At 43.9% G+C, this 21,612-nt stretch overlaps 1 protein-coding gene across 3 annotated transcripts in view; it reads left to right on the top strand.

Annotated features, from left to right (window-relative positions):
• Window positions 1–21,612, top strand: part of SAMD8 (sterile alpha motif domain containing 8) — a 158,883-nt gene that overhangs the window by 12,286 nt on the left and 124,985 nt on the right. Inside the window, exon 1 of one of the 3 annotated variants that reach the window (XM_073552055.1) lies at window positions 20,626–20,917. The exons of 1 other annotated variant lie outside the window; for it this stretch is intronic. In XM_073552055.1, the coding sequence (XP_073408156.1) occupies window positions 20,903–20,917 (15 nt within the window). In that variant the 5' untranslated portion in view covers window positions 20,626–20,902. Of the gene's footprint in view, window positions 1–20,625; window positions 20,918–21,612 lie in introns of those variants that run through there. One more of the 3 variants, XM_073552053.1, reaches the window with a different exon arrangement.

Genomic DNA, 21,612 nt, shown 5'->3' with positions numbered 1-21,612 from the left:
CAGCATGCTCAGGAAAAATTGCACAACAACTTTGGGGGTCTAATTTCTCCTGGTACCCTTGGGAAAATAAAAAATTGGGGGCTAAAATATATTTTTGTGGAAATTTTTTTTTTTAATTTTCACGTCTCTGCGTTATAAACGTCTGTGAAGCACTTGGGGGTTAAAAGTGCTAACCAGGCATCTAGATAAGTTCCTTGGGGGGTCTAGTTTCCAAAATGGGGTCACTTGTGGGGGGTTTCTATTGTTTAGGCACATCAGGGGCTCTGCAAATGTAACGACGACCGCAGACCATTCTATCAAAGTCTGCATTTCAAAACGTCACTACTTCCATTCCGAGCCCTCACGTGTGCCCAAACAATGGTTCCCCCCCATATATGCGGTACCAGCGTACTCAGGACAAACTGGACAACAACTTTTGGGGTTCAATTTATCCCTGGTACCCTTGTGAAAAAAAAAAAATTGCTGACTAAAAATTTTTTTTGAGGAAAATTTTTTTTTTATTTTCACGGCTCTGCGTTATAAGCTTCTGTGAAGCGCTTGGGGGTTCAAGGTGCTCACCACACATCTAGATAAGTTCCTTGGGGGGGGTCTAGTTTCCAAAATGGGGTCACTTGTGGAGGGGTTCCACAGTTTAGGTACATCAGGGGCTCTGCAAATGTAGCATGATGCCCGCAGACCATTCCATCAAAGTCAGCATTTCATAATGTCACTACTTCCCTTCCGAGCCCCGACGTGTACCCAAACAGTGGTCCCCCCCACATATGGGGTACCAGCGTACTCTGGACAACAACTTATGGGGTCCAATTTATCTTGGTACCCTTGTGAAAATAAAAAACCGCACTAAAAAATTTTTTGAGGGGAAAAAAATATTTTTTATTTTCACGGCTCTGCGTTATAAACTTTTGTGAAGCACTTGGGGGTTCAAAGTGCTCACCACACATCTGGATAAGTTCCATAAGGGGTCTAGTTTCCAAAATGGGGTCACTTGTGGGGGAGCTCCAATGTTTAGGCACACAGGGGCTCTCCAAACGCGACATGGCAACCGCTAAATATTCCAGTATATTTTCCATGCAAAAAGTCAAATGGCGCTCCTTCCCTCCTGAGCCCTGCCGTGTGCGCAAACAGTGGTTTATGACCACATATGAGGTATCGGTGTACTCAGGAGAAATTGCCCAACGAATTTTTGGGTTCCATTTTATCCTGTTGCCCACGTGAAAATGAAAAAATTGATGCTAAAAGAAAATTTTAGTTTGAAAAATTAAAATGTCCATTTTTTCTTTCCATGTTGCTTTAGTTCCGGTGAAACACCTGAAGGGTTAATATCTTCTTGAATGTAGTTTTGAGTAGCTTGAGGGGTGCAGTTTTTAGAATGGTTTCACTTTTGGGTATTTTCTGCCATATAGACCCCTCAAAGTGACTTCAAATGTGAGGTGGTCCCTAAAAAAAGAAAAAAATGGTTTTGTAAATTTTGTTGTAAAAATGAGAAATCGCTGGTCAACTTTTAACCCTTATAACTTCCTAACAAAAAAATATTTTGTTTCCAAAATTGTGCTGATGTAAAGTAGACATGTGGGAAATGTTATTTAGTAACTATTTTGTGTCACACAACTCTCTGGTTTAACAGAATAAAAATTCAAAATTTGAAAACTGCAAAATTTTCTAAATTTTCACCAAATTTCTGATTTTTTCACAAATAAACGCAAAAATTATCGACCTAAATTTACCACTAACATGAAGCCCAATATGTCACGAAAAACATTCTCAGAATCGCTAGGATCTGTTGAAGCATTCCTGAGTTATTACCTCATAAACGGACACTGGTCAGAATTGCAAAAAATGACCTGATCATTAAGGTCAAAATAGGCTTGGTCATGAAGGGGTTAAGAAGTCGACAAAGACTAAGCAGACGCAGTGTGCCTTGTGCACAGTACCCCTGCCAGACAGTTACGCTAAAAGGCTGTCAGTCATGGGTATGCCAGACCCTGGAAGAAGAGGTACATGCATCAGATCTGAGGTAATTGATCAGGGAAGAGATTAGGAGCTCCCTTAGGGGGAAGACCCGTAAAGGGAAGGCTAACATTGTCAAGTCTAGCTCAGAATCTACTTCGTCAATAGGGAAACATCAGTTTGAGTTCTCAGAATCCCCCTCGTCTTCATCATCTTCAGCCTTGCTTCCCAGTAGAAAATATGGACACATTGGTGAGGTCGGTGCGAGACACCATGGCAGTCGCGGACAGTAAATAACCAAGGTCCGCTCGGGGCCTAATGTTTGCATGCTTGTGTCAGAGGAGTCATAAGTCTTTCCCATTAAATGACTCTGTGAAAGACCTTGTAAAATGAGAATGGGATAAGCAGGATAACCGGGGATTCCTGCCATCCACCTCAAAACGGAGATACCCGTTTAAAGACGTGCTTACGGAGTGGGTTAAGATCCCCAAAGTTGATGGGGCTGTGGATTCCTTGTCTAAGAGATCAGCGCTACCCCTAGAGGACGGAGGTCATCTGAAGGATCCGTCAGATAGGAAAGTCCTTGCTCCTGAAGAGATTATGGGAGTCATCAGCTGGGGAGTTTAAACCAGCGATGGCAAGTACCTCTGCTGCCAGATCTACGTTAGTCTGGCTGGACCAGCTGGAGGATCAGATATGGGCTGGGGTGCCTAGAGACAGGTTGCTGTACTCCATCTCACAAATCCGTGGAGGAGCGGCTTACCTGGCAGATACGTCATTTGATTCGTTACGGTTAGCCGCCAGATCTGCTGGCCTGTCTAATGCTGACCGCCGAGCACCCTAGCTAAAAGACTGGAAGGGGGACGCCCATGCTAAGGCGAAATTATGTGCCGTACCATGCCAGGGTAAGTACTTGTTTGGCCCCCGTGCTTGATGAAATCCTCACAAAGGCAGCCGACAGGAAGAAAGGGTTCCATAAACTGTTTACCCCTACTTTTAGGAACACCTTTAGGAGGAGGTCGTCATTCCAGAAGAGATATAGAGACCGGGATTTGGAGCCGGCAGAACCGAAGTAGAAAGGGGCCTACTTCGGCGCAGCCTCGTCTTCTAAACGACGCAACTATCACTAGCCCTGATCTTCCGGTGGGCGGTAGATTGGCACATTTTTAGAGTCAATAGCTCCGTATAACATCCAGCTCCTGAATCCTCGGCATAATTTCATCCGGGCTGAGATTGGAGTTTCGGAGTATCCCTCCAGATTCCGTCCTGTTAACAACTTTGAGAAACCGCCCTGACCAGCAGCGGGCCCTGGAAATAGAGATTCTGCAAGTGAGGGAAAAATGAGTCCTTGTGGCGGTCCCTAGTAACCAAGAGGGGAGGGTGTTTTATTCCTCTTTTCCTGATTTCCAGAACGGATGGTTCTTTCAGAACCATTATTAGTTTACGTAAACTAAATTCATTCCTGCAGTGTCATGCCTTAAAGTTGAAATCCGTCAAGTCTGCAACAAAGCTTCTATTTCCTAGGTGTTTCATGACAGTCCTGGATCTAAAGGATGCCTATTACCATCTGCCAATAGACCAAGACCACCAGCAATACCGCAGGGTGGCGGTACGACCGGACAATTAGGTTAGACATTCTCAGTTTACGGCCATGCCATTTGGTCTCTCCATGGCACCCTGGGTAATTACCAAAGTGATTGCAGAAGTGATGGCCACGAGAAGTAACAGGCAAGTCAGGAGGTTCGCGTCACTACGGACATCAGACCAGCCAGATATAGTAGACTCATTTCAGGTCTGGTGGGGTTATACCCTGGCATACACGTTTTCCCCAATGTGTCTGATTCTGCTAGTCCTCAAGAAAATCAGGGAAGAGCGAGTGATACTAATTGCCCCCTTCTGGTCCAGGAGGCCTTGGTTCTCCTGGCTAAAGGTGATGTCTGTGACCGAACCCTGGGTGCTACCAATAAGCCCGGGGCTTCTCTCTCAATGCCCATTCCGTCATTCATGGATGGAGGGTCTCCACTTGACGGCATGGAATTTGAGAGGGAGCTCCTGAGGCGTAGAGGATTTTCGGAAGCCCTAATCGCTACTTTATTAACAAGTAGAAAAGAGGTTACCACAGATTTATTGTAAAACCTGTAAAAAAATTTTGTTTTACTCAGCTCCCCTGTAAGACCAGGTTACAATTCTGGCAATTCTGGAGATCTTGCAGAAGGGTCGAGAATTTTGGTCATCTGTCAATACTCTTAGGGTACAGGTGTCAGCACTGGGGGCACTGTATAATCATAATGTAGCAGGGGACTGGTGGGTCGCTAGATTAATAGAAGCCTGTGAGCGCAGTTACCCGGTGCGTATTGCTAGATTGCCTCCATGGGATTTAAGCCTTGTACTAGACGCATTAACAGGTACTCCCTTCGAACCATTAGACTCGGCCTCAACTAAGGTTCTGACCCTTAAGACTGCCTTGGTTAGTAGCCTTAACTTCAGCAAGACGGGTCAGTGGTATTCCGGCGTTGTCATTGGATGCTCTTTTCTTGAAGGTCTGACCTAGCATATTTACCTAAAGTTGTTTCTAAATTTCATATAAGCCAGGAGATCTATTTACGATCCTTTTATGATATCCCTGCGACAGTAGAGGAGCGAAGGTTCCATACTCCTAGATGTTGAGAGCGGTACTAGAGTACTTAGAAAATGACTCAGGCTTGGAGGCAGAGTAGGGCGCTGTTTCCTTTGACCTTTTCAAGGTCAAAGGAAGGGGTTGAGCGTCACAAAGAACACTATCGTCGGTGGATAAGGGATGCGATCAGTCTAGCATATTCCACCAGAGGAGAGTCTCCACCAGAGGAAGTGAGGGCGCACTCAGCGCGAGCCATGGCATCCTCATGGGCCTAAAAGGAGGATGTCTCCATTGAATCGATTTGTAATGCGGCAACGTGGTCGTCACCTTCCACCCTTTATAGACACTACCGTCTTTATCTTTCATCCACCTCTAGTTTAGACTTTGGGCGATCAGTCCTTAGTGCTGTGGTCCCTCCCAGGTGATAGTTTCTGAAAGTCTCTCTGTGGGTGCTGTTGTGGCGATAGGAAAACCGGTTATTACGTTACGTACCGGCAATTACGGAGTCCATGACGGCACCCACATGTTCCCTCCCCCCCCCCCGTAATTATTCACTGGATTTCCTGCACTCAGAGGGAAAGTGTTATTAGTTTTCACTCTATACTGGTGATGATATTTTGTAGCATAAACAAGATAATTGGGTACTAATCTGAAGGTGGTTCCTGTCATACTCTGAAACACAACTGAGGAGTGAGGGGGGGGCGCCCTCCTTTTAATGTGTAGGTTCCTGTCCTGATGGTGGGTGGATCCCCTCTCTCGGTGGTGCTGTCGTGAACTCTGTAAAATCCTATTACCGGTACGTAATGACCGGTATTTTGATCACTGTGATGGGGTCTATCACTGTGATCAAAATGAACCAATAGGAGAAAATCTATTGTTGCTGGGTGCTGACCGGCAGATCTCAGCGGAAGAAGAAGCCAGCAGCCCAGGGGACTTCAAGGGGGCCTGCAGGGACAACGGAGGTATCGGGGGACCCTATTTCTCTCTCCCCTGATGTGCTGCAGGCCCTTGGCACTCGCTCTGTACATTGATTTCCTGGCATTAGGCTTCAGGAAAATAACCACCAGATATGCTTATGGGCATATTTTGATCTCGACTCATTATATCAGCGTAAGGTTACATGTCCGCAATCAGCTCTAGATCAATCGTGGGTGTTTCTTCATGTGTCAGTTATGAGATATAGCTGATCCCACTGAAAATCGCACCAGTTCTGAGAGTGTGCTAACGCGATCTTTGCTCTGTATATGTATGGCGGTTTGCGGGAACACAACTCACATGGCACTGTACATGTATGCTGGAAGTCGTGAAGGGGTTAAGGAAGCCTTTTTAATGTACTAAACACAACTGCATTTTTTTCCCAGCCTTCACATAGATAGATATAGATAGCCTATAGATAAAACACCCAAGATGCACAGTAGGCAGAATTTTCTTAATGTCTCATCCAGTTTGCTTGGACGGTTACATGCTGCATAATTTGAAAGTTAGAATGTGGCCTAATGGTTTTTACACAACAACAGCTTAATAAGCCTTTCATTGTGTCCTGACAAAGTTGGCTTTGAACTGCAGGACCCACTGGACTGCTTTTCCCTATGCTGTACATGTGTTTTATTTAGGGTACGTGCACACGCTGCTGATTCTGCTGCGGATTGATCCATGCGGATATAGCAAAATCCGCAGGTAAATCTGCAGGTCAAAAGACCTGCGGATTAGCCTGCGGTTTTGCCCAGCGGTTTATCACCTCTACAGTGGAGGAGATGGTAAACCGCAGCGGAATCCGCAGAAAGAGTTGACATGTCAATTCTTTCTGAGGATTAGAAACCGCAGCAAATCCGCTCGGAAAAATCCGCACCGTCTGCACTGCGGTTTCCATTTCCCATAGGATATTATGGTACTGTACACCGCAGCAGAAATTGCTGCGGATCCGCAGGACCAAAACCGCTGCGGATGCGCAGCGTGTGCACACACCCTTAGGGTACACTTACCCATTAGGTAAATGGTGGCCAAACCTGTCAAACTTATCAGAAGTGACTATAGACCTAATTCTGAATTTTCCTTCAACATGGATGATTAGATTAATGTCGTGTGCATAAGTATGAACTGTCTTGTTAATGTACTTTATGACAAAAAGCCCAGAACACAACTTGCAGTTTAAAGGCCATACACTAGCCAAAAAAGATTGACTCTTCAGAGCTTGCTGTTGATCTAAGTGCTGGGAAGCGAATACAGCCACGCTAACTGTACTATAGCCGCTCCTAGCATCGCCCCATTGACTGAAAGCAGTTGCAGTGAGAATAAAGGTTTACCATGACTTCTGTATTTGCATGAAATAGCATTTCTCGAGGTGACAGGTTCCCTTTAAGCTTCCTTCTACTTTCAAGCAGGGGCTCCTCCTGATATTTTGAGCATTGTAGTAGCTAAATTTCTGGTTGTACATGGGGCACAAAGTCGGACACATGTGATTAACATACAGTGCCTTGCGAAAGTATTCGTCCCCCTGGAACTTTTCAACCTTTTCCCACGTATCATGCTTCAAACATAAAGATACCAAATGTAAATTTTTGGTGAAGAATCAACAACAAATGGAACACAATTGTGAAATTGAATGAAAATTATTGGTTATTTTAAATTTATGTGGAAATACAAAAACTGAAAAGTGGGGCGTGCAATATTATTCGGCCCCTTTAACTTAATACTTTGTTGCGCCACCTGTTGCTGCGATTACAGCTGCAAGTCGCTTGGGGTATGTCTCTATCAGTTTTGTACATCGAGAGACAGAAATTCTTGCCCATTCCTCCTTGGCAAACAGCTCGAGCTTGATGGAGATCGTTTGTGAACAGCCGTTTTCAGCTCTTTCCACAGATTCTCGATTGGATTCAGGTCTGCACTTTGACTTGGCCATTCTAACACCTGGATACGTTCATTTGTGAACCATTCCATTGTAGATTTTGCTTTATGTTTGGGATCATTTTCTTGTTGAAGACAAATCTCCGTCCCAGTCTCAGGTCATTTGCTGACGCCAACAGGTTTTCATCAAGAATGGTCCTGTATTTGGCTCCATCCATCTTTCCATCAATTTTATCCATCTTCCCTGTCCTGCTGAAGAAAAGCAGCCCCAAAGCATGATGCTACCACCACTATGTTTGACAGTGGGGATGGTGTGTTCAGGGAGATGAGCTGTGTTGCCTTTACGCCAAAGATATCGTTTGGCATTGTTGCCAAAAAGTTCGATTTTTGGTTTCATCTGACCAGAGCACCTTCTTCCACATGTCTGGTGTGTCTCCCAGGTGGCTTGTTGCAAACTTCAAACAACACTTTTTATGGATATCTTTGAGAAATGGCTTTCTTCTTGTCACTCTTCCATAAAGGCCAGGTTTGTGCAGTGTACGACTGATTGTTGTCCTATGGACAGACTGGCCCACCTCAGCTGTAGATCTCTGCAGTTCATCCAGAGTGATCATGGGCCTCTTGGCTGCATCTCTGATCAGTCTTCTCCTTGTTTGAGATGAAAGTTTAGAGGGATGGCTGGGTCTTGGTAGATTTGCAATGGTATGATACTCCTTCCATTTCAATATGATCGCTTGCACAGTGCTCCTTGGGATGTTTAATGTTTTAGAAATCATTTTGTATCCAAATCCGGCTTTAAACTTCTCCACAACAGTATCACGGACCTGCCTGTTGTGTTCCTTGGTCTTCATGATTCTCTCTGTGCATCAAACAGAACCCTGAGACTATCACAGAGCAGGTGCATTTATACGGAGACTTGATTACACACAGGTTGATTATATTTATCATCATTGTGATTTAGGACAACATTGGATCATTCAGAGATCCACAATGAATTTCTGGAGTGAGTTTGCTGCACTGAAAGTAAAGGGGCTGAATAATATTGCATGCCCCACTTTTCAGTTTTTTAATTTCCACAAAAATTTTAAATAACCAATAAATTTCGTTCAACTTCACAATTGTGTCCCACTTGTTGATTCTTCACCAAAAATTTACATTTGGTATCTTTGTTTGAAGCATGATATATGGGAAAAGGTTGAAAAGTTTCAGGGGGCCGAATACTTTCGCAAGGCACTGTAGCTAGCAAGACTGAAAAAAGACATTTGTCAATCCGGTTCAGCCTATATTCCGTCAGAATAAATCCCCAGATCTACATCCTTCTAAAGAACCTAATCACTGTAAGATACAATATTGTTACTCTCCAGGAAGACATCCAGGCCTCTCTTGAACCCCTCGACTGAATTCACCATCACCACCTCCTAAGGCAAGGAATTCCAGATTCTCACTCCCCTAACAGTAAAGAATCCTCTTCTATGTTGGTAGAAAAACCTTCTCTCCTCCAAACGCAGAGAATGCCCCCTTGTGACCTTCACCTTCCTTGGTATAAACGGATCCTCGGAGAGATCACTGTGGATCATGATTGGTGTGGAATTTGTGGTGAATATGGTCCTATACTTCAGGGAATACTCGGAAAAATAATTAGTGTGCTTATGATTTGACCCTCAAGCATCTTCTATCGCTTTTAGTGCTCATTCAGACGAGTGCGTAAGTCGGACGTGTGCCGTCTGTTGATCGTGTTATTCAATAGAGCTGTTAAGATGAACAGTTTTTCTCTCTGTTCTACCATCTGTGAGCGATAAATCGCAGTTATACACAGTTCTCTTCCAAGTCTGGTTAGACTAGCCTATTCAAGTCTATGGGTGCATAAAGAAGAAAAAGAAAAAAATCTGATCCAACACAGAACATCAGAGTGGCATGTGATTTTTACGAATACATTTTTATTGTAGCCCTAAGATACTATTTAATCTTGTACATCTTTTAATATACCGTAGTTGTTAGAAAAGAGATCGCACATTTATGGCACACAGGCATAAAAATATGGACACATGGATGTTATCAATGAGCGTATGACTGAAAATCAGATGAAAACTGTCTGATTAGTTTTTTCATACGCTCTTCTGCAGCCAGCATATGGCTCCAGCACTAGTTTTCTTTTTTCCCTTTAAAGATAACTGGAAACATAATAAATTCTACACAAATCTCATACAGTCAGTGAGCTTCGTCTGGCATTTGTGTAAGTTGTTGGACAAATCTTTTTTTTTTTTTTTTTTCTTCTGGAGTTTTGTCTTTCTGTTCCTATAAAGATGCAAACTAATGGAGCTCTAAACATTAGTGGGGGGCTTATACACCTACCAATACATAATCTGTAGAGGAACCTCTTCTCAGATTACTGAAGATGTAATGCAGTGTTTCATTTATGTCCAAAGGCCAGTCTCTACCCTGGGCTCCCATCCAGAGAACTTTGTGGTAGCCATCTATCCAACTTTGTGAACATTTCACTTATAGTTGTGGCCAAAAGTATTGACACCCCTGCAATTCTGTCAGATAATACTCAGTTTCTTCCTGAAAATGATTGCAAACACAAATTCTTATTATTATTCTTGTATTATCTTCATTTAATTTGTCTTAAATGAAAAAAACACAAAAGAGAATGAAGCAAAAAGCAAAACACTGATCATTTCACACACAACTCCAAAAATGGGCCAGACAAAAGTATTGGCACCCTCAGCCTAATGCTTGGTTGCACAACCTTTAGCCAAAATAACTGCGACCAACCACTTCTGGCAACCATCAATGAGTTTCTTACAATGCTCTGCTGGAATTCTAGACCATTCTTCTTTGGCAAACTGCTCCAGGTCTCTGATATTTGAAGCGTGACTTCTACAAACTGCCATTTTTAGATCTCTCCACAGGTGTTCTATGGGATTCAGGTCTGGACTCATTGCTGGCCACCTTAGAAGTCTCCAGTGCTTTCTCTCAAACCATTTTCTAGTGCTTTTTGAAGTGTGTTTTGGGTCATTGTCCTGCTGGAAGACCCATGACCTCTGAGCCGGGAGACCCAGCTTTCTCACACTGGGCCCTACATTATGCTGCAAAATTTGTTGGTAGTCTTCAGACTTCATAATGCCATGCACACAGTCAAGCAGTCCAGTGCCAGAGGCAGCAAAGCAACCCCAAAACATCAGGGAACCTCCGCCATGTTTGACTTTAGGGACCGTGTTCTTTTCTTTGAATGCCTTTTTTTCTCCTGTAAACTCTATGTTGATGCCTTTGCCCAAAAAGCTACTTTTGTCTCATCTGACCATAGAACATTCTTCCAAAACGTTTTAGGCTTTTTCAAGTAAGTTTTGGCAGCCTGGGTTTTTTATGTCTCGGGGTAACAAGTGGGGTCTTCCTGGGTCTCCTACCATACAGTCCCTTTTCATTCAGACGCCGACGGATAGTACGGGTTGACACTGTTGTACCCTCGGACTGCAGGGCAGCTTGAACTTGTTTGGATGTTAGTCGAGGTTCTTTATCCAACATCCGCACAATCTTGCGTTGAAATCTCTTGTCAATTTTTCTTTTCCGTCCACATCTAGGGAGGTTAGCCACAGTGCCATGGGCTTTAAACTTCTTGATGACACTGCGCACGGTAGACACAGGAACATTCAGGTTTTTGGAGATGGACTTGTAGCCTTGAGATTGCTCATGCTTCCTCACAATTTGGTTTCTCAAGTCCTCAGACAGTTCTTTGATCTTCTTTTTTTCTCCATGCTCAATGTGGTACACACAAGGACACAGGACAGAGGTTTAGTCAACTTTAATCCATGTCAACTGGCTGCAAGTGTGATTTAGTTATTGCCAACACCTGTTAGGTGCCACAGGAAAGTTACAGGTGCTGTTAATTACACAAATTAGAGAAGCATCACATGATTTTTCGAACAGTGCCAATATTTTTGTCCACCCTCTTTTTTATGTTTGGCGTGGAATTATATCCAATTTGGCTTTAGGACAATTCTTTTTGTGTTCTTTCATTTAAGACAAATTAAATGAAGATACTAATACCAAAGAATTTGTGTTTGCAATCATTTTCAGGAAGAAACTGAGTATTATCTGACAGAATTGCAGGGGTGTCAATACTTTTGGCCACAACTGTAGTGGTCGTAAATCAGCAGAACATCTCCAGTAGCAAATTTTTCAACCTTGTGTGACAGATTAGGCCGGTTTCACATTAGCGCATTTTCAGCGCGCGCACGGCCGGGGGTAGCTCCGCCCCCGAGCCGGCTCTCTGCCCGGCGTGCCCGCCCCTTCCTTGTAGCGCCGCCTCCTAGCGGACAGCGGCGCCTGCGATCGGCGCACCCTATCTTTAGCATAGGGTGCGCCGATCGTGCGCAGGTCGTGCGCTAGTTGCGCTTTGACCTGCGCTGCGCACTTATGACGGTGCGCCGTGCGCGCCAAAATCCGAAAAGTTGGATTTTGGCGCGCACGGCGCACCATCAAAAGTGCGCAGCGCAGGTCAAAGCGCAACTAGCGCACGGCCTGCGCACGATCGGCGCACCCTATGCTAAAGATAGGGTGCGCCGATCGCAGGCGCCGCTGTCCGCTAGGAGGCGGCGCTACAAGGAAGGGGCGGGCACGCCGGGCAGAGAGCCGGCTCGGGGGCGGAGCTACCCCCGGCCGTGCGCGCGCTGAAAATGCGCTAATGTGAAACCGGCCTTACTTTGTATGTCTTGCAGGCGTTGCATTTCTGCAGATTAATTTTGGAGATAATATTTGGCGTAATATAAGTGTGTGATCACAGTAATGAAGATAATCAGTACTTGGTGTAATATCAGCGCATGATCACAGTATTGATGATGAATACTTGGTGTAATATAAGCACATGATCAGAGTAATGATAATGAATACTTGGTGTAATGTAAGCGCATTATCGCAGTAATGATGATAATCAATACTTGGTGTAATATACCGTATTTTGCGAATTATAAGACGCACCCCAAATTTTGAGGAGAAAAATAGGAAAAACTTTTTAATAATATGTTGTGCTTCTTATACGTGCGTCTTTATTGGTTACCGGCGGTGGTGGCTGCGGTGAAACGAGGTTCCTGGGTCGCTGCTGGAGGAGGCAAGAGTGGCGCATTGCTGCAGGCTGGGATGAGGGGGGTGTTCGAATGTTCGGCGCATCGCTGCGGTTGTCCGGTGCTGCGGGGGCACTGACGACATCTTGTGAAAGGTCAGAGCCCCCGCAGTTCCATGGTTTCTCATCTCCCGAGATCTTGTTGCCGAGATCTCCAGCCACCCCCAGTAGCTATTTTCCCGGAGTCCACCGCATAGGAAACCATGTAACTGCGGGAGCTCTGGCCTTTCACAAAATGTTGGCAGAGCCCTTGCAGCATCGGACACCCACAGCGGCGTGCCGCACATCCAAACGACCCTGCTCCACCGCTGCCGGTAATGTATATCCGCATTATAAGACGCACTCCCATTTACCTCCCCAAGTTTGGGGGAAAAAAAGTACATCTTATAATCCAAAAAATACGGTAAGCGCATGATCACAGTAATATAAGCACATGATCAGAGTAATGATGATAATACTTGGTGTAATATAAGCGCATGATCGCCGTAATTATAATTAATACTTTGTAATATATGCTAATGATCACAGTAATGATAATGAACAGCTATGTATCATGCTACATGCTGTCATCTGAACATGCTCCCTATGTAAGAGCAGCATCCAGTGAGTGACAGGCTGCTGTTGCATTACATCACACAGCCACTTTATTAGCATTGTTGCGGTAACGCCTAAATGCATTTCATATGCCTAAAGCCTTTATAAAAGGATTAGCTTCCTATTTACTACAGGGTTAAATGATTATTACTTAATAATTAACATATCTTAAGATAGCTACCGCCTCCTTAGTGAGCTGCAGAGGTGTATAAACAGCGGTAAAGTGTTACCGTACTCCACCTTTGAACTACACCCTTCAGGTTTTTCTTTTTTTGTAATCATTTTTTTTTATTTATATATTGGCCTTTTTTATTCTGGTGTCTTTACTGTCATGTCATTGTCTTCTGATTATTTTGCGGAATACATTGGGGACCTTAGTGCCTCCATTATCAGGCCAATGTTCAATTATTTACTTCCAAACTGCAAAACAAGTGATCAAACGTGGTGTAGGTTCACATGTGCGTATAAAAAATCATTCAGTTTCATCCAGAAAAATTAGTGTTTTTTTCCTCTTTGTGATCTGTGTGCTGTCCATGTACAATCCGTTTTTTTACAGCATCAACTATTAATCATTTTACAAGACAGTGTACACTTGCAATGTATCCGTAAAAAGCATATGCTATACTGTGGCATCCGATTATTATTTTATTTTGTCAAGTCTCATTTTCAGAAGAAAATGGTGTATACTGCAAATGCATTCATTTTTTTTTTTTCCAATGTAGATTGTCAGTGAAATGGTGGGCATAGATTATCTAAATGGGACACCTAAGGCTATGTGCACACAGTGTTGCATAAGTGCCCTATATCAGGGTTCCCCAACTCCAGTCCTCAAGGCCCACCAACAGATCATGCTTTCAGGATTTCCTTAGTATTGCTCAGATGATAATTGCTTCACCTGTGCAATACAAAGGAAATTCTGAAAACATGATCTGTTGGTGGGCCTTGAGGATTGGAGTTGGGGAACCCTGCCCTATATGATTAACATAATGCACAGCAATGTCAAAAGGACATTGTGCACATTTTCAGTCTTATGTCATGTTTTTTTTTTACATGCTTCAGGGTTTGAAAGCCGTGAAATGATAAAAAGTTACATACTCATTCTTCGGGCCAGGGCTGTGGAGTTGGTACACCATACCTCCGACTCCGACATTTTCATGACTCCAACTGCACAGCACTGGTCACTACTGAGCATGTACATAACGTGGAGCACAGATTCATCTCAACTAAAAGCCGAGATCAGGAACAGAACAGACATTTATAGGACATTTCCCTGACCCCACAGCACTGCCTCACTACTGAGCATGTACATAAAGTGCAGCACAGATTCATCTCAACTAAAAGCCGAGATCAAGGACAGAACAGACATTTATAGGACATTTCCCTGACCCCACAGCACTGCCTCACTACTGAGCATGTACATAAAGTGCAGCACAGATTCATCTCCGCTAAAAGCCGAGATCAAGGACAGAACAGACATTTATAGGACATTTCCCTGACTCCACAGCACTGCCTCACTATTGAGCATGTGCATAAAGTGCAGCACAGATCTATCTCAACTAAAAGCCGAGATCAGGGACCGAACAGACATTTATAGGACATTTCCCTGACCCCACAGCACTGGTCACTACTGAGCATGTACATAAAGGGCAGCACAGATTCATCTCAACTAAAAGCCGAGTTAAAGGACAGAACAGACATTTATAGGACATTTCCCTGACTCCACAGCACTGCCTCACTATTGAGCATGTACATAAAGTGCAGCACAGATCCATCTCAACTAAAAGCCGAGATCAGGGACAGAACAGACATTTATAGGACATTTCCCTGACTCCTGATACCACAGCACTGATCACTATTGAGCCTGTACATAAAGGGCAGCACAGATTCATCTCAACTAAGAGCCAAGATCAGGGACAGAACAGACATTTATAGGACATTTCCCTGACTCCACAGTACTGGTCACTACTGAGCATGTACATAAAGTGCAGCACAGATCATCTCAACTAAGAGCCGAGATCCTTAGATAAGGAACAGAACACACATCTATAGGACATTTCATAACGTTCCAATTCTTATGACAACATTTACATCGCAACCTGCATTGTACTACTGTGCTCAATTTATATATTTTAGGAGTTGGTCCATTCTTTGTAGACTCCACCAAAATGGACTGATTCAGGCTGTTTCCCCCTCTGTTCACTGATATGCTGCTGACTTTTGTAAACATGGACAACACATTTAAAGGGAATATGTCACCCATATTTAGTGATATCATGTAAAGATATCACCCAATTGTGCGTCCCATAAGGACTCTATTAGGATTTTTTATTTACCCACTGACCCCGCACCTTCGAGACATAAATACCTTTTTTATCTTGTTGGGAATGTATGCAAATCGCCGAGGTATGGTCCGATGGGCGGGGCTTAGTCGCCTTCTCCCCCCTCGGCTTGCTGAACGTAATCTACATCTGTGAATATCACAGATAACGTTGGTTTCCGCGCTTGCGCATTGTAAAGGCCTCCGGCGCCTGCGCAGTATGCTTTGCCCAATTGTGGGCGAAGCATATAATCGCTACTGCGCATGCGCTGGTATTTTCCAGTGCGGTCTATGCCCCGGAAGTCTTCACATGCTGCTCCATCCAGTCTGTCCTCTGGGTCCAGCTGCTGCACGTCCGTTGGTCTTTCCTGGAGTGGCACTGGCGTTCATCGGGAGCCAAGTCTAACCTCACCATCAGAGGCTCTAGTGAATAATTAATGTGTCAGTAAAGGGTTAAAGGGAATCTGTCACCCATATTTAGTGATATCATGTAAAGATATCACCCTATTGTGCGTCCCATAAGGATTCTATTATACAACCTTACACAACATAGAAAGCAAACAGGAAGGTTGTTCATGTACCTCCCCAGTGGGGAGGAATCAAAATATACATAATGACTCTCAGCCATTGGCTGGGGAGGAAATAGGAAGTGCGCGCGTGCCCGCCCTAAGGACATGGCTGGAAGCATGCAGATCATGAGGAAGGGGGGAACTGACCGCATCGCGGGTGAGTGAAGTGACACGCTGGAAAAACTGCCTGTTGGAGCTGGGATCCGGCGTGGAGCTAACACAAGTCAGAATTACTTTTACTGATGGCAGTGTGAGATCCATTTCTCAAAAAAAAATGAACCCATTTAATAAAACCTTTTACTTAAGTGTGAGATCGGTAGCCTAAAGTCATTTCATGCTTTATAAACATCAGTTCAAGGCTGATAAAATTGGCATTTTGCCAGCTCTTTGGCCCAGAACCTGTTTGGGTCAGCTTAGATTGACCTGTATTTCATGTGAAGCATCCCTTTCTGTGTTCAGTGTGAGATCAGCAGCCCCAAGTCATTTAATACTTTTAACCCCTTTACCACCAAGATTGGTTTGCATGTTAATGACCAGGCCAATTTGTACAATTCTGACCACTGTCCCTTTATGACAGTGGTCCCCAACCTTTCTGACCTTGATCAGCACTGAGGGTCGCGAGCCACATTTAGCACTGAGAGAGGGTCACGAGCCATATCCAGCTCCCACTCCATTGAAAGTAGTGTCAACCAAAGCCCCCATTACAGGTATAATGATAACCAAAGCTTTTCCACAGAAATCACTCCAAAGCAGTACACTGAGATCCAGGGGTTCCCATAATATCCCCATTCAGTATTCTCCGATCAAGGACTCCCATCACACTGTCCCAGCCAGCTTTGAGCACCTCCTCTAACAGGTAGTACCATCCTCCAGCGTACCATACCTAGAACATCTTTAAACCCTCAAGACCAGTAAATGTGCATCCAGACCTGCAGGGCTACTCAAAAATTCACCATATTGAGATGTACTCTTCATACCTATTTGCTAGACTTGGACCTAATGCACCAAGCTGACACAGTCGTGAGCCATATGTAGCTCCCGAGCTTCAGGTTGGGGACCCCTGCTTTATGAGGTAATAACTCTGAAATGCTTCCATGGATCCCGGTGATTCTGACATTTTCTCGTGACATATTGTACTTCAAGTGCTAAAATTTCTTTGGTATGACTTGCGTTTATTTGTGAAAAAAACGGAAATTTGGCGAAAACTTTGAAAATTTCACAATTTTCCAACTTTGAATTTTCATGCCCTTAAATCAGAGATATGGCTCACAAAATACTTAAGTAATATTTCCTACATGTTTACTTTACAATAATAACCAACAAACCCAATAGATATAATTAAGGCAAAAACTCAAAATACGAGTCATACACCAAAAGACATGAGTCTAAATTGCCAAATGTACAAATTTTATTAAATGCAATAGCATGATATACATCACTCAATAAAGAACACCAATAAAATAGGAACACTGCTATCCAAATAGGGAGCCTATATTGCACGATTGCCCAAGAATGTATGTACTAATAGAATAAGTGCATAAAGACTTCATACATATCCTAAACAGGTTACAACCATGAAAAATGCATCTGAACTGAAAAAGACTTTCGACAGTGGAAACAGGCATAACCGATCAACAAGTTCATATGGATTCCAGGTATACATATTGTACAACTCAGCTATCACTAAGTACCTCGACCATATAGCATTATGATATGAACCCAATCAAAGTTTAGTAGATAAAAGGTATTTAAACCAAGGCACTTACCATAGTTAAAGTGTATGGCACTGGCTTCCCTGTTGCCCCAACGCGCGTTTCTTCTTCTTTCGCTTATTCTATTAGTACATACTTTCTTGGGCAATCGTGCAATATAGGCTCCCTATTTGGATAGCAGTGTTCCTATTTTATTTGTGTTCTTTATTGAGTGATGTATATCATGCTATTGCATTTAATAAAATTTGTACATTTGGCAATTTAGACTCATGTGTACTTTACATCAGCACAATTTTGGAACCAAAATTTTTTTTTTTGTTAGGAAGTTATAAGGGTTCAAAGTTGACCAGCGATTTCTCATTTTTACAACACCATTTTTTTTTAGTGATCACATCACATTTGAAGTCACTTTGAGAGATCTATATGATAGAAAATACCAAAAAGTGACACCATTCCAAAAACTGAACCCTAAGAAGTTGCTTCACAGGAATTTCTGAATGTTAAAAAAAAAAAAAAAATTGGAACTGAATTTTTTTTTTTTTTTTAATTTTCCCAAGGGTAACAGGAGAAATTGGACCCCAAATGTTATTGTGCTGATACTCCATATGTGGGGGTAAACCACTGTTTGGGCGCATGGCAGAGCACGGAAGGGAAGGAGCGCTATTTGACTTTTTCAACGCAGAATTGGCTGAAATTGAGATCAGACGCCATGTCATGCTTGGCGAGCCCCTGATGTGCCTAAACAATGGAAACCCCCCAATTCTAACGCCAACCCTAACCCCAACACACCTCTAACCTAATCCCATCCCTAACCATAACCCTAACACACCCCTAATCCCAAACCTAACCCTAATCCTAACTTTAGCCCCAACCCTAACCCTAATTTTAGCCCCAACCCTAACTTTAGCCCTATCTATAGCCCCAACCCTAACTCTAGTCCTAACCCTAATGGAAGTAAATACTTTTTTTTATTTTATTTTTCCCTAAGGCCTGTTTCACATTTCAGTTATTTGACGTCAGTCAAAATCCGCCAGGTTGTGAAAAAATGGATCCGTTTCCGTTGTGGCACAAATGGATGCCACTGGATCTATTTTTTTGACGGATCCGCTTTAGCAGCTAGTGACTGAAATTTAAAGGAGAGAGAGAGATTTTCCGCCAGAAAATTTGGGGTTAAATTTCTGGCAAGGAAATTCTTCCGGGCATGCTTAGTGTAAAAAAAGCTGATCCGTTGCCAGATTCCGTCAAATAACGGTTGGCAACGGATCCGCCGCCCATAGGCGGCCATTATAACGAATGGCGGATAGCGGCGGATCCGTTGCTATCCGCTGTTATGACGCAGACAAAAACGTTTCATTGTCCGTCCAATCAAGACAGCGGACGCCAAAATTATGGCAGATCCGTCAAAAAACGGATCCAACGGATGACCATCCGTGAAAATCCGCCGCTAATGCAAGTCAATGGGAAAAAAAACGGATCCGTCAAAAGAAACGGCGGATCTGTTTTTTTTACAAAACGGCGGATTTTGACTGGCAACAAACGGAAATGTGAAATAGGCCTAACTAGGGGGTTTGATTTACTATTTATAGCGGGTTTTCATGTTCGGCAGCTGTCACACGCTAAAAGATGTTTTTTTTTTATTGCACATCCGTTACATATCAACATTAATGCTATGTAACGGATGCATTAACGCACCCATAGACTGCAATAGACGAGTGCATCGCTAACACATATCATAATCTGCATGCGTTAGCGATGTGCTGTCATTCTGTGACTGACCCTCGGACGCGGTCTGTAGCGTCCGAGGATCAGTCACTGCCAGCGCAGGTGAAGCATCTGCGCTATCGGGATCGCATAACGCGATCATAAAAAGCTGTGTTAGCGCAGTCCATTTAACGCATGCGTTGAATGGACTGCTCTACCGCAATGTGAACCTAGCCTTAGGGCCCCGTCACACATAACGATCTCGCTACCGAGATCGCTGCTGGGTCACAAGTTTTGTGACGCAACAGCGATCTCACCAGCGAGATTGCTGTGTGTGACACTTCTCAGCGACCGGCCCCCCTGCCGGTATCGCTGATCGCTCTTGGAAAGCCATGGACATTTCTTTGATCGCTGGTCTCCCGCTGGCCAGAACGCATCGCTGCGTGTGACAGCGGGAGACCAGCGATCAGCTGGTAACTAAGGTAAACGCAGGGTTTCTAAGCACCAGGCGGTGCTTAGAAACCCAATGTGTACCTTAGTTACCAGAGCGCTGATGCAGTGACGCACGCCACTTAGAAACCCAATGTGTACCTTAGTTACAAGCTCCCTGCATCAGCGCGCTGGTAACTAAAGTACACAGCGACGCCGCGCGCTCGGCGTCGCTGGTGCTGATCGCTGGTGCTGATCGCTGGTGAAGCTGTCTGTTTGGCAGCTCACCAGCGATCATGTAGCGACTCACCAGCGATTCTGACACATTGATATAGTTGTCGGGATCGCTGGTGAGTTGCTATGTGTGACGGGGCCCTAAGTATCGACCCCATGTAACTGAAACTGATGTAAGACGGCCCACCCCTCCTCCAACCTTTAGCCTTTTAACGATCATACCTGAACTTTCTGTAAACTGTTGGAAGTAAACTGCATAGTAGGTGTTTTCTCACTGTCTCCTTATTTCTTGAACTTTACCATATTAAGTGATGATGGCGCAATAATTCTATTCCAGCACTTAGGCAGTTAGTTCCCCTATCTTGTCTGAATGACATTTGCACCCTTCCTATTTTTAGTACTCACCTTTCACCCTGTACTGTGGACACAGTTGCTCAAGATGTGAAGTTCCAGCTCACAGGAGAAAGTCTCTGTGATTCACCCACTGTTACGCCCTACAAGAGTCCACCTACTGCAGGGCTGCCTTCCAAGCAGAAACGAACACTGGTTAGATAAAGGATTTGGTGCTTTGCTGCCCTGCTTTGCACCAGTGATTTTTATCCATTGAGATTTTTGCCTGTATCAGTACTGACAGTATTCAAATATAGCAAATAATTCTAGAGAGAATGGCACCTGGACTTTTTGGCTCATCATCAGCAGTGTGCTGATAGCGTTTTTATTATTTTTTTTTAATGTTAACTCCATTAAGTTTTTTTTTTTTTGTGTAACTTTTTAAGAAAAGTTTTGATTCCAGATCCTTAATACTGCATCAACTCTGCAATGATGACTCCGCAAGTAAGTACTCTAGGTCCAACAGGCTTGAAAGATTTATATCTGTATGTTAGTTCTTCATCGCATCTACTTCAGCATCACATTGATTTGTGTTAGGCTGCGTACACCCGATTAGTTTTTGGTGAGTTTGTACTATGCTTATTTTCGTAGAAATGCAAGTAACCTATTTTACTAACGGTATGTTTCCACGGGACGTATTGCATCCGGGTTTGCTGCAGATTGAACGCTGCGTACAGCCGCAGCATTTAATCCACAGCGTCCAGATGTTACAGCCTAGTGGAGGGGATTTTATGAAATCCCGACTCCACTATGCATCCTAATACGCGGGTGACACCCACGAAACCAGACATGCGTCGCGTCTTTTTAGAACGCAGCATATCTGTTTACCTTGAGGAGACGCTCAGTCTCCGCAAGGTAGATAACCCGGTCTATTTACGTGATGCGTTGAGGCCACGTGTTTAATGAACACATCCGGAATCATCGTGCGTACCGAAGGGGGCGGGACTTTGAGCAGAGTGGGTTTTCCGCTCCGTCCAAAGCGCACGGAATGTGCTACGTGGAAACTCGCCCTTAAAGGGTGACCTGTCAGCAGGATTGTGCTCAGTAACCTACAGTGTCAGGTCAGGGCCGTTATACTGATTAATATGATACCTGGTGATGAAATCCATCTTGTGGTGGTTGTTTAACCCCTTCCTGAC

This window comes from Dendrobates tinctorius, unplaced genomic scaffold, assembly GCF_039654945.1.
Source record: "Dendrobates tinctorius isolate UK_male_01 unplaced genomic scaffold, ASM3965494v1 ptg000184l, whole genome shotgun sequence".
NCBI classification, from domain to species: domain Eukaryota; kingdom Metazoa; phylum Chordata; class Amphibia; order Anura; family Dendrobatidae; genus Dendrobates; species Dendrobates tinctorius.
This window is presented reverse-complemented; position numbering and strand designations above follow the sequence as displayed.